We start from the raw sequence: 13,735 nt of genomic DNA, 5'->3' as shown, positions 1-13,735 counted from the left end.
CTGAAATCGTCAAGAGTAATTAAAATTTCATTGTTTAAATTTCTGGTGTTAGGATGTTGACTGTTCTCTGGGGGAAAAAAAGCATAATCCCTCGGTGTCTCAACCTGTGATTGGTTCCTGAAACTTCTGTGTTTTTTTGTTTTGTTTTCTGGAAATGTTTACTCTTTTGTTACATTGTTCAAGTATGTTTTAGGTGAATGTTGTTGGTATGTGTCAATGGTGGACCAGTTAATTGCTGTAGGTTATTCTGGAAATACTTTTCCCCCCACCTTAGTGTTCAGAAATTAGGCTTATTTTTCATATCTAGAGATTGTAAATTTCTTCCATAACATTGTAACATATGTGGTGGTTTGGTTACAGCAGTATTATGTTGAGGAAGACAAGGGATTTGCTGAGGTAATTCTCTGCCTGTCAGGCTGTATCTTTCACATTGAGCAAAAAGGCACTTATGAGATATTTAGGTTTAAAGATTGTTTCCTAATGACAGTATTTGGTGGTAGTTACATTTTAGTAGATGAACACCTCTGTGTCAGTTGTCAGATTTGTAGAATTGGAATTTTTTTTGGAAGAACTATTAGATTTTACATGTTTATTAGAAAATAGGTAGTTGCTATTTGAGAAATGTTTTTAAGTTCTTAGAGAAGAGAAATAGTATATATAGAAGAAATTTGGAAAGCTCCGTATCAGATAGCATTAAAATGCTTATTAATAGAATATTGTAGACATTTGCTGAATACTGCTAACCAGAGGCTATAGTCTTAAGGAGAAGCTTAACCAACCTCTTGGTTTCAGTTTCAGTATGTTCAAATTCACTTGGGTGTTTGGTAGCATACTTTACTGAATCTAACTGGGCATTAACATGACAGTTGATTAAAATGACCTTATAATAAATACATTATTATATGAAGACTTACAAATATAGTTAAGGCTTTACTATCTGTTGTAATGTTGAAAATGTAACTCAGTTTTCACAAGTTCTAGGTTTCTTGATGGCGAATTTTCTTTCTTTTTCTTTTTTTTTTTTGAGATGGAGTTTTGCTCTTGTTGCCCACGCTGGAGTGCAGTGGCGCCATCTCGGCTTACTGCAACCTCCGCCTTCCAGGTTCAAGTGATTCTCCTGCCTCAGCCTCCTGAGTAGCTGGGATTACAGGCATGAGCCATCATGCCTGGCTAATTTTGTATTTTTAGTAAAGAGAGGGTTTCACCATGTTGGTCAGTGTGGTCTTGAACTCCTGACCTCAGGTGTTCCACTTGTCTCGGCCTCTCAAAGTGTTGGAATTACAGACAAGAGCCACCGTGCCTGGCAGTGGCAGATTTTCTAAAAGTTGTTAGGCCATCACAAACGTGAACAGATAAGTTATTTAAAACTAAGGCTTATCAGTGGCTAAGATTTTGTAAATTTCAGTTGTTAAAGTGCTTTCCACACCACAATAACTTACTCCTAGGTACCCAACCATATAGTATTGCTGAGCATTGGTTAGTGAGATAGTTTTGCCTTAATTTTAACTTTGTACTACTATGTAAATAATTTAAAACATTTAAGCCATCAGGTAATCAATTTTTCTAGTTGTTTTATATTTTTTAGTTTTATATTTTCTAGTAGTTTTATATTTTTTTCCAGAGTAAGAGTAATGTTAGGAATATTATACTAAGCTCTAAGATGTGGAAACGTTTTGTATATAGAAAGGCTCGCCTGGTTGGTTGCTTGCTTGAAGGCTAGGTGAAAATGGCTTTAATTATTCTGTTTTTGAAGGAGAAATGCACCTTTAATAAATTATTACTGTTGAAGAATATACTTACCAATGGATAGTACAGTTCTATATGTGAAGTAGAGCAGATTTATATAACTTACATTTAATATATAAAATATTCTATAGTAACTTAACAAGCCATAGAATTGTTCTGTTGTTCTAGGTGGATGAAAATACTAGAAAAAGTTTATTTAAGTTACGTTCCACATGGGATGAAATATTCCCTTTGAAGAAACTTTATGCCCTGGATGTCAGAGTCAATTCATTAGATCCTGCTTGGCCTATTAAACCTCTACCCCCCAATGTGAATACGTCTAGCATCCATGTGAATCCTAAATTTTTAAATAAATCGGTAAGTTTTAATATCAATAGTATATAACATGCTTTTAAGTATCACATTTTGAATTCTTCTAGAGAACTTAATGCCAGAAAGCCAAAATAGACTACTCTATAGTGAAACAGTTCAATTTGAAAAAAAAATATGTATATATTTGGAATTTTTATTTAGAAATGTATTCACCTTGTTTAGGTATTATGTAACATTTAATTTGGCTTTTAAATTCCTGATAAGTTTTCTGTGTGATATTTAGGAATTTGGATTAATTATTAAAGAGTTAAATTCTGTGTGATATTTAGGAATTTGGATAATTATTGAGAGTTAAACTGATAATTTTTATTTACTCCCTAGCTTCCTTTTTAGCTGATATATTTTTCTTAACAAATTGTCTTTTCTTATAGCCCGAGGAGCCTTCAACACCTGGTACAGTGGTCAGTTCCCCTAGCATCTCCACTCCTCCAATTGTTCCTGATATACAAAAGAATCTTACACAAGAACAACTAATAAGGCAGCAGTTACTGGCAAAGCAAAAACAGTTGTTAGAACTTCAGCAGAAAAAGCTGGAGCTTGAGCTAGAGCAAGCTAAGGCACAACTGGTAAGTAAGGGAGATTGGCATTTTAAGTATTTTAAACCTGTGTGACAATACAGAAGTAATGTTTATGTTTGAATTTTATTAACGTTACTTTTATTAGTAGTGTACTCTTTTAACTTTTTTTTTTTACAAATCATAATATATTTATTAGATTATACTTTTATATCTTTATTGTAAAATTCACTTAATTAAAAACCACATAGGCCAGGTGCAGTGGATCATGCCTGTAATCTCAACACTTTGGATGTCCGAGGTGGGAAGATCGCTTGAGTTTAGGAGTTTGAGGCCAGCCTGGGCAACATAGTGAGGCCCTACCAAAAAAAAAAAAAAAAAAAAAATTAAGCCAGGTGTGGTAGTGCATGCTTGTGGTCCCAGCCACTTGAGAGGCTGAGTTGGGAGGATCACTGAAGGCTGCAATGAGGTATGATTGCTTCACTGCACTCTAGCCTGAGTGACAGAGCAAGACCCTGTCTCAAGAAAACCCCCCAAAACAAAAAACTACACTATTTCCTCCAAATAGTTTTCTGTTAGATTGCTGTCTTATAAAGTAGCATCTTAGTTTTGTTTAATCATTACATTATGTGGACTTAATATTTCAGTCCCAAGATGGTAGGCATGTTGTGGCAAATATTTTTGCATAGTCTTTGATGTTTTGTGAGCTTATACTTCATGAGCAGAAATGACAAAATTAAGGAGGCCAGGAAGATTATATATTTCTACACATGAGCGACTTTATACTAAGTTATTTTGCTTAGCATCTGAGCTTATTCGACAGTGAGGTACAGAAAGGCAGAATTTTATAAGTTCATTAATGGCACCACTTTGGGAGAGACTAAATTTTAGGACTTAGAATTTAGCTGAAATGACTCTGATTCTTGTGCAGCTGGAGTGTAGTGGTTTAGCAATTACTTAGGAGCAGTATGGCTGAGAATCCTGAATAATTAGAAAGAGAAACAATGTTTTTTCATTCTATTTAGAGATTATATTATAAAATCTCAAAAAATACTAGTAAGAAATAACAGGCAACTTAAATCATGGACTTTTTCTTTTCATTGTAATCTCAATTCATTAGAAGTGTACAATTTAAATACAGTATTGAGTAAATATATTTATTGAATAAAGCATTATATTCTTCAGTTGTTTGCAATTTCTTGACAATCTTCATGTTTTACAGTGTTGACATGAACATTTATTTTGTGTTTTAGGCAGTTTCTCTTAGTGTTCAGCAGGAAACATCCAATTTAGGTCCTGGATCTGCACCATCCAAATTACATGTTTCACAGATTCCCCCTATGGCAGTTAAAGCTCCTCATCAGGTTCCTGTGCAATCTGAGAAAAGCCGTCCAGGACCATCCTTACAAATTCAGGATGTGAAAGGAACTAACCGGGATCCTCGTCTGAACAGGATAAGCCAACATTCTCATGGAAAAGATCAGAGTCACAGGAAAGAATTTCTAATGAACACATTAAACCAGTCTGATATTAAGACAAGTAAAACTATACCCTCTGAAAAACTAAATTCATCCAAGCAAGAAAAAAGTAAATCAGGTGAAAAAATAACCAAGAAAGAACTTGAACAATTAGATTCTAAATCAAAATCGAAATCGAAATCACCATCACCTTTGAAAAACAAATTATCTCACACAAAAGACTTGAAAAATCAAGAATCAGAAAGTATGAGGTTGTCTGATATGAACAAGAGAGACCCAAGATTAAAAAAACATCTTCAGGATAAGACTGATGGCAAAGATGATGATGTGAAAGAGAAGAGAAAAACTGCAGAAAAAAAGGATAAAGATGAGCACATGAAGTCATCTGAACACAGACTGGCTGGAAGTAGAAATAAAATCATAAATGGCATTGTACAAAAACAGGATACAATAACAGAAGAGTCAGAAAAACAGGGGACAAAACCAGGGAGATCGAGTACTAGAAAGCGATCAAGATCTCGATCACCCAAGTCTAGGTCACCAATTATACATTCCCCAAAGAGAAGAGATAGGCGGTCACCCAAACGAAGGCAAAGAAGTATGTCTCCAACGTCAACACCTAAAGCTGGAAAGATTCGCCAATCTGGAGTTAAGCAGTCACATATGGAAGAGTTCACACCACCTTCTAGGGAAGAAAGAAACGCTAAGAGAAGTACTAAACAGGATATTCGGGATCCAAGGCGAATGAAAAAGACTGAAGAGGAGCGGCCACAAGAAACTACAAATCAGCATTCTACAAAGTCAGGCACTGAACCAAAGGAGAATGTAGAAAACTGGCAAAGTTCCAAGTCTGCCAAAAGATGGAAATCTGGTTGGGAAGAAAATAAAAGGTATGATGTTAACATTTTAAGTCAAGTGTAATAGTGTATATGTTTCAAAAGATAGTGTTAATTTAAAAATTGGAAAATATGGGGTGCTGTTAGTACTTTTTTCCATCTAATTCTTATATCTCTGTGGGTTAAATACTATTATTATTTCTATTTTACAGATAAGGAAACTGAAGTTTAGAAAGGTTAACTAATCTACCTAAGGCTGCAGTCCAGGACATGCAAGAATCAGAATTCATATCTGTTTTTGCTGATTGCATATTTTCATGCTCTTAATCATTTAATTAATTACTTTTTGTGGTTACATATGCCCATTTTAACCATATCCTTTTGAAAAGAATCTTTAAATATGGTCCTGAGCATTTTTTTAAAAAACATTTCAAAGTAACATACTGCTTTTATGGTTTCAGCTTACAGCAGGTTGATGAACATAGTAAACCTCCTCATCTGAGGCATAGGGAGAGCTGGTCAAGCACTAAAGGAATTTTATCACCTCGAGCCCCAAAGCAGCAACAGCATCGATTAAGTGTAGATGCCAATCTTCAGATTCCTAAAGAGTTAACTCTTGCAAGCAAAAGAGAATTACTTCAAAAGGTAGTTACTATGATTAATCCCTTGTCATTATTCTCTTTTGTCTATTTTTTTGTTTTTTTTTATATTTAAAATATTTTATTTCCTTTTATCACCCCTATACAGACGAGTGAACGTTTAGCATCTGGTGAAATTACACAGGATGACTTCCTTGTTGTTGTGCATCAAATTCGACAGCTATTTCAGTATCAAGAAGGTAAACATAGATGCAATGTACGGGATAGTCCTACAGAAGAAAATAAAGGTGGATTAAAAAAGAAACCTCTCTTATCTGATGCTGAATTAACCTACTATGAACATAAAGCAAAACTGAAAAGGACACAGGTTCAGCATTCATTTCCAAGACTTGATCTCTTAGATCCTGATATTTTTGACTACCCTTTGACTGATGCCTTGTTGTCTGGAATAGAATGTGAGCCATCCAAAAGTAAACATGCAAGTAGGAATAGTGGAGCACAGTTTGACAGAAAAGAACAATTTAGTGAAAGAGCAAGACGTCTTTCTCCTATATCTGGGAGTCGTACTTATGCTGAGAATCTTTCACCCCATGAGGGCCGGAGAAGACATGACGAGCAAGTCTCTGCTAAAGGTAGAAAAAGTTAAATCAGATTATGCCTATTGAATCACACAGCAGTGAAGGGAAAATGAACAAGCTAAGTGGGGATGGATTTTTGTGACTGTTCGGAGTACCATTTTTTTCCCATTTATTTTGTTACTTTTTTCCCTTTAAGGAAAGGGAAGGGAAGGGAGCTAATATTTCTAAAGCCAGTTGTGTGTCAGGTACTTCATTAGGTTTTTTAAATATGTAATTTGATTTAATCCTCACAACAACACAATGAAGTATATATTCTTCCCATTTTACAGAGAGGAAATAAAAGAGAGGTTAAATAACTTGCTCTGAAAATGAAGTAAGTAGTATGTTGATAGGATGGGAATTTTTTTGTTACTCAGGTGTGTCTGACTCTAGAGTCTTATCTGCTGCTTTATGCTATCTGTCTCTTCCTGCCCCTCTAATATAGTGAGATAGTTATATCTTTGGCTAAACATTTATGTGAAAAGAGAAGATTTTAAGATAACTTTAGATATAGTGAAAATAATTTTTTTCCTTTTTAAAAGGTGTGCGAGAAGAGCAGAGATCTCCATTCAATGATCGTTTTCCACTTAAGCGACCTCGATATGAAGATTCAGATAAACCATTTGTAGATAGCCCAGCATCAAGATTCGCCGGCCTGGATACAAATCAGCGACTTACAGCTTTAGCTGAAGACAGACCATTATTTGATGGACCTAGTAGGCCATCAGTAGCAAGAGATGGCCCAACCAAGATGATTTTTGAAGGACCTAATAAATTAAGCCCTCGAATTGATGGACCTCCCACACCAGCTTCTCTTCGGTTTGATGGGTCACCAGGACAAATGGGGGGAGGAGGCCCTTTGAGATTTGAAGGGCCACAAGGTCAGCTAGGAGGTGGTTGTCCTTTGAGATTTGAAGGTCCTCCAGGACCAGTGGGGACACCTCTGCGGTTTGAGGGCCCAATTGGTCAAGGAGGAGGAGGTGGTTTTCGGTTTGAAGGTTCCCCTGGTCTGAGGTTTGAGGGATCTGCAGGTGGTTTGCGATTTGAGGGACCAGGGGGCCAGCCTGTGGGTGGTCTGAGGTTTGAGGGACATCGTGGTCAACCCGTGGGTGGTCTAAGGTTTGAGGGACCTCATGGTCAGCCTGTGGGTGGACTTAGATTTGATAATCCCCGAGGTCAGCCTGTAGGTGGACTTAGATTTGAGGGGGGTCATGGTCCATCAGGGGCTGCGATTAGGTTTGATGGACCTCATGGTCAGCCAGGAGGTGGAATCAGATTTGAGGGCCCTTTGCTACAGCAAGGAGTTGGAATGAGGTTTGAGGGCCCCCATGGTCAGTCAGTAGCTGGTCTGAGATTTGAGGGACAACATAATCAACTTGGTGGGAACCTTAGGTTTGAGGGTCCACATGGCCAACCAGGGGTTGGTATCAGGTTTGAAGGCCCTTTAGTCCAACAAGGAGGTGGAATGAGGTTTGAGGGTCCTTCTGTACCAGGAGGTGGCCTGAGAATTGAAGGGCCTCTGGGTCAAGGTGGTCCAAGATTTGAAGGTTGTCATGCTTTAAGGTTTGATGGGCAGCCAGGTCAGCCGTCACTCTTGCCAAGATTTGATGGATTACATGGTCAGCCAGGTCCTAGATTTGAAAGGACTCCTGGTCAGCCAGGCCCTCAGAGGTTTGATGGACCACCTGGACAGCAGGTTCAGCCCAGATTTGATGGTGTACCTCAAAGATTTGATGGTCCACAACATCAGCAGACATCAAGGTTTGATATTCCTCTTGGTCTTCAAGGCACAAGATTTGACAATCACCCTTCACAAAGGCTTGAATCAGTATCTTTCAATCAGACTGGTCCATATAATGATCCACCTGGCAATGCTTTTAATACCCCATCCCAAGGACTACAGTTCCAAAGACATGAACAAATATTTGATTCACCTCAAGGACCAAATTTTAATGGACCACATGGCCCTGGAAACCAGAGTTTCTCTAATCCACTTAACAGAGCTTCTGGACACTATTTTGATGAAAAAAATCTTCAGAGTTCTCAGTTTGGAAACTTTGGCAATATACCTGCTCCAATGACAGTAGGAAATATTCAGGCATCTCAACAGGTAAGTTTGTTATTCTAAATTTGCGTTGTATGCAGATAACCATTTTTTAATGTTTCTAGAAAGGTTTTCAGAACATAGTTTATTGTATAGATTGGGAAGAAGTTTTTAATGTACTCTGAAGCCACCTGCTAAGGAAGTGGGATGAGCGTCTTTTGGGAATGAAATTTGTAGCTTAAATCCAAAATTGATTTTAGCTCTTTCAAACCCCCACCCCCAACTCTGCTTTTTGTTTTGTTTTGTTTTGTTTTTGCTTTAAAGCTTTTGAAATATTACATAATTGTGTTTCATAGAGGTCTGCATTGTAGAACTGTTGGGCTCTGATGTGCTTTAACGTAGCCATGGAACTGATTGCTTGGACTGTTCTATGACCAAGAATTTCATTAACCTGAGTTAAATAAGAAGATCAAATTTTGTCCATGCTTTCATAGTCTGCAATTCTTTTTCTTTGTCCTGTTTTTCTACTTTTTACCACCTTTCCAGTCACTTCAGTTAAACACAATTGTTTGATATTAATGTCAATGTAGCAAACTTAGTAGCAAATAGCCTTCCAAATACACTCTGGTTATGAAGCATGCAGTTACCTGTTGGTATTCTTTTACACTTGTTCTGTATACATTTTAAAATGCATACTGAAATAACTTTAAGGTAGTATGTTTACAATTTGTGATTAACTTGGTTGGTTTTGAATGACTACTTTTGCTTGCGTGCTGAAATTCTCCTGGGCTGAGTTTTATTTCTTTTCCAGGTGCTGACATTTTCTTACTAGGACAGATTTATTTTATAGTAGTAAGATTGTATGGAAGAAAATACAAAATAAGAAAGATTTTAAAAGCACATTAGGAACATTATTAATAGAAAGTAGTCCTTCTGTTCATCTCTAATCGTATGAAAAAACAGTTGGCCTGTCTAGATCTACTCTGCTGTGTATCCTTGAAAGAAATTGACTCTAGAATGGTACTTACTTAGTCTTGTTTCTACATTGCACAGAATTGGTGGGGTTTTTATTATGTGTACTCACCACCAAAAGTCCACATATATACTGAAGAAGGATTATAAATGGACATTTATTTACATACCAGCAACATGTAGAAGTCCTGCCTCCCTCTGGACTGCAAATACTGTATTTGTCTGCCAGTGCAGTTCTTGCTCCATGATTGTTCTATTTTTTAATGTTCCCTTTGACATCTTTTACAAGACCTTTTACAGGATTACTTTGTAATGTAGCTATAACTGTATGCAAAGATAATGGCCAAGCAGGATACTAACCTGCTTGGTAATTCAGATTGCTAATTAAAACAGGCTTTTGATATCTGGAAAACGGGCAAGGGTGAGGAGTTCTGGCCTCAGTTGTGCTCCTAACTGGCCCTTGTGATTGTGTATAGGTCATATTGCTTTATGTCAGTTCTTCTATTTGTGAAATAAGGGAAAGCACCAGCAAGGTAAAGTGACTTGTTTAAAGTAACACAGCTAGTTACCTTATGTTTGCATGGTATCATACATTTTCCTTTTTGAGGGGCTACTTTGCCTCTCTAGTAGGTACCTTAAACTTTTCAAAGAAGTTTTAACCCATTCTCAGTAACTTATACCTCAGTGAAACGGGTAAGGGAAGGTTTTATTGTTCCTGTTTGTAGAAGACCTAGAAATGAAGTGATACAGCCAAGTTACCTTTCTAAATCTTTATTTATTTATTTAGATTTACTTTTCTAAATCTAAAACTAACTAAATCTTTAGTTACCTTTCTTAATCTAAGCCAGGCCTTGTGACATCTATGAATATTTTTATTTAATTAGGATGTTCAAAGTTTTCCTTGAAATGTAGAAAGTATGTTCTTAAAATTAAGGTTTTTCTTAAAGGTTCTGAGTGGTGTTGCTCAGCCAGTAGCTTTTGGTCAAGGACAACAGTTTTTACCAGTTCATCCACAAAATCCTGGATTTGTTCAGAATCCTTCAGGTATGTACTTTATGAACTTTGTTTTTCAAAAGACAAATGATTATTGTTTTGTTGAATAGCTAAGTTGCTGAATTTTAGGAAATGACAGTTTTGCAAAGGTATATTTAATTTAGAGAAATTTAATCTGGCTGACATATTTTTGTTCCTTTTCTAAGTTTATTTACATTGTGGATATACCTATTTACAGCTAGAGATGGTTAGCGGGGACTTGTAGTCCACAAAACAGAGAGAAGGAAACCTATTTGGTGGAAACTGGGAGGTGGGAAGGAAGGCATGACATCTGTGTTGAGATAGAATGAAATAAATGACAAACCTCAGAAATCTCAATTATTTGATGTTTCAAGTATGTGTTATAATCCAGTAAACATTTATTAAGTGAATACTGAGGATACTTCATTAATAAAGTTGATTAATTTTTATGTTTTTATGGGCACTTAAATAGCAAAAAGCGGCTTTCCTAGCCAGGTACACTGATAAGCATCTTTGTTACTATGGGGTGAAGCTTAGTGCTAGATAAAAGGACTTTTAAAATGGATTTTAGTTTTATTTATTTATTTATTTATTAATTAATTATTTATGAGACAGAGTCTTGCTCTTTTACCCAGGCTGGAGTGCAGTGGTACGATCTTGCCTCACTGCAACCTCTGCCTCCAGGGTTCAAGCAATTCTCCTGTCTCAGCCTCCTGAGTAGCTGGGAGTACAGGCACGTGCCACCAGACCCGGCTAACTTGTATTTTTAGTAGAGACGGAGTTTCACCATCTTGGCCAGGCTGGTTTTGAGCTCCTGACCTCAACTGATCTGCCCCCTTCAGTCTCCCAAAGTGCTGAGATGGCAGGTGTGAGCCGCCATGCCTGGCAGAATGAATTTTAGTTTTAATATGTGGTAAGTGGGAAGTATATACATTAGTGATACTTGCTTTCATTTCTGAATCATTGAAACAGCTGTTTCAGAAACATGTTTTACTGTAGCATTGAGTTAATCAGTTTACAGTAAATTTATGGAGTTTTCCAAAACTTCTGAAGTAATTAGGAAATCCTAGCCAATATCTTTTTTATACATTAGTTCTTTTTTTTTTTTTTGAGACAGGATCTTGCTCCTGTCACCCAGGCTGGAGTGCAGTGACGTGATCTCGGCTCACTGCAAGCTCCACCTCCCGGGTTCACGCCATTCTCCTGCCTCAGCCTCCTGAGTAGCTGGGACTACAGGTGCCTGCCACTGCGCCTGGCTAATTTTTTGTGTTTTCAGTAGAGACGGGGTTTCACCGTGGTCTCGATCTCCTGACCTCGTGATCCGTCCGCCTTGGCCTCCCAAAGTGCTGGGATTACAGGCGTGAGCCACCGTGCCCGGCCAGTATACATTAGTTCTTAAATTGTGTCAAGAAATTCAATTAATTTGGAAGCTTTTAATTTTTAATTTCTACATGGACAATTACGACTAATTAATATTTGTTATTATTGTTTTGTTACTATAATGAAAAGAGAAGGAGAGAATTTGGGATCTAAAGCCCAGAAGACCAGGGTTGGAATCTCTACTCTGTTACTTTATAAATGGACAGGCTTTAAGCAAGTATCCCCTGAGGTTCAGTTTTTTCCTCTGTGAACAGGATATGGGCCAGGCATGGTGGCTCATGCCTGTAATCCCAGCACTTTGGGAGGCCGAGGCAGGTGGATCACAAGGTCAAGAGATGGAGACCATCCTGGCCAATGTGGTGAAACCCCGTCTCTACTAAAAATACAAAAATTAGGTGGGTGTGGTGGTGGGCCCCTGTAGTCCCAGCTACTCAGGAGGCTGAGGCAGGAGAATCACTTGAACCCAGGAGGTAGAGGTTGCAGTGAACTGAGATCATGCCACTGCACTTAAGCCTGGCGACAGAGTGAGACTCTGTCTCAAAAAAAAAAAAAAAAAAAACCCAAAAAACAGGATATGGTAGTATCATTATTTTTTTTTTTTTTAGAGAATCAAATGATACAGTATATGTAAAAGTACTTTGTAACTTGTCAAGTGTTATGTTAATGTATTTTCCTTTAGAACTCAGTTTTTGTTGTTGAGCAGATGATTTGTTATATTGGCGTTAGTGGCATGAGATGCTCTACAGAATCTACAAATTTGCTTGTTTCTTTTTTTTTTTTTGGTTTCAGACGAGTCTTGCTCTCTCACCCAGGCTGGAGTGTGGTGGCACGATCTTAGCTCACTGCAACCTCCTCCCGGGTTCAAGCACTTCTCCTGGACTCAGCCTCCCCAGTAGCTGGGACTACAGGTGCATACCACTACACCTGGCTAATTTTTGTATTTTTAACAGAGAGAGGGTTTCACCGTATTGGTCAGGGTGGCTTGAATCCTGACCTCAGGTGATCCACCTGCCTTGACCTCCCAAAGTGCTGGGACTACAGGCATGAACCACTGTGCCCAGCCTTGTTTTGCTTTTACAACCTTGGATTATATGTGTATGTGTACAGGGCATAGCAGTGTAACAGAGGAAATCACAATTATTCCCCTGGTTACATGAATGGGACATTAGGTGTGTCTTCGTTCTTCAAGTTCTTCTTACTCTTACAGGAGGTGTCAGCAGTTTTCAGTGTGCTGTATTTAGCTTCTCTCAAGGTTCCTTCTCTAATTTGAAATTGTAAACATCCCTTTTCTAGTAGGAAGTATACCCATGTTCATTTATTCATTCAGACATATATTAGTCATCTGCTGTATGCTAGGATGAATTTAATAAAGTTCATCCTTCAAAGAGCTTTATTTTTAAAGTTTTAAAAATTTATTTATTTATTTATTTTTTAAAGAGGGTGCTCACTGTGTAGCCCAGGCTGGTCTCAAACTCCTGAGCTCAAGCAGTCCTCCCACCTCGGCCTCCCAAAGTACTGGGAGCCACCACACTTGACCTCAAAGAGCTTTATAGTATAGAAAGGCTACTGATTTTTTTTTTTTTTGGTTTAACAAAACCACATAATAATGCCAAACACCTCAGTTCCCTACAAATATTAATTCATTTAACCTCATAACAATCTTAGGATTGGTACTTAGGTAGGAACTATTATTACCCTTTGTACAGGCATGGGAAACTGAGGCATAGATAAGGAACTTGATTATGTCACACAACTAGAAAGTGGGATTTCTGGTTAAAATCCCAGGAGTCTGGTTCCACAGTTTATACTCTTGGTTACTAGACTTGCCTACCCTCAGACATGTGAATAGCTAATTATGCATCCTAGGCATATAAATAGCTAATTTAATGGAAAGTAAAGGTTAAACTAGTGAGCTAAATGTTACTGTAATTGATTAACTATTGAAGTTGATCTATTCATTCATGTATTCAGACATTTAGTTTGAACAGACAGTAATTAGCCTACTATATATAAGGCAGTAGGATAAGTGTAGATAGAGTATACAGTGTCTAAGGGTAGGGATTATGTGTATGTGGATGCAAATTGAATTTTTGCCATTAAGAGGAATTTTTAGTGGTTCAGAACTTTTTTGTAGGCGTAGTGAGATGCATCACAGTGACATA

The 13,735-nt window shown here is 37.5% G+C and overlaps 1 protein-coding gene across 1 annotated transcript in view; it reads left to right on the top strand.

The window, feature by feature from the left end:
• The window catches only part of PCF11 (PCF11 cleavage and polyadenylation factor subunit), a 28,407-nt gene that overhangs the window by 4,734 nt on the left and 9,938 nt on the right, over nt 1-13,735 (top strand). The window contains exons 3-9 of the mRNA XM_011938887.1: nt 1,915-2,103; nt 2,490-2,684; nt 3,887-5,001; nt 5,409-5,592; nt 5,695-5,785; nt 6,706-8,273; nt 10,127-10,223. Of these exons, the coding sequence (XP_011794277.1) occupies nt 1,915-2,103; nt 2,490-2,684; nt 3,887-5,001; nt 5,409-5,592; nt 5,695-5,785; nt 6,706-8,273; nt 10,127-10,223 (3,439 nt within the window). The remainder of the gene's footprint in view (nt 1-1,914; nt 2,104-2,489; nt 2,685-3,886; nt 5,002-5,408; nt 5,593-5,694; nt 5,786-6,705; nt 8,274-10,126; nt 10,224-13,735) is intronic.

Source organism: Colobus angolensis, unplaced genomic scaffold (genome assembly GCF_000951035.1).
Source record: "Colobus angolensis palliatus isolate OR3802 unplaced genomic scaffold, Cang.pa_1.0 Scaffold179, whole genome shotgun sequence".
NCBI classification, from domain to species: domain Eukaryota; kingdom Metazoa; phylum Chordata; class Mammalia; order Primates; family Cercopithecidae; genus Colobus; species Colobus angolensis.
This window is presented reverse-complemented; position numbering and strand designations above follow the sequence as displayed.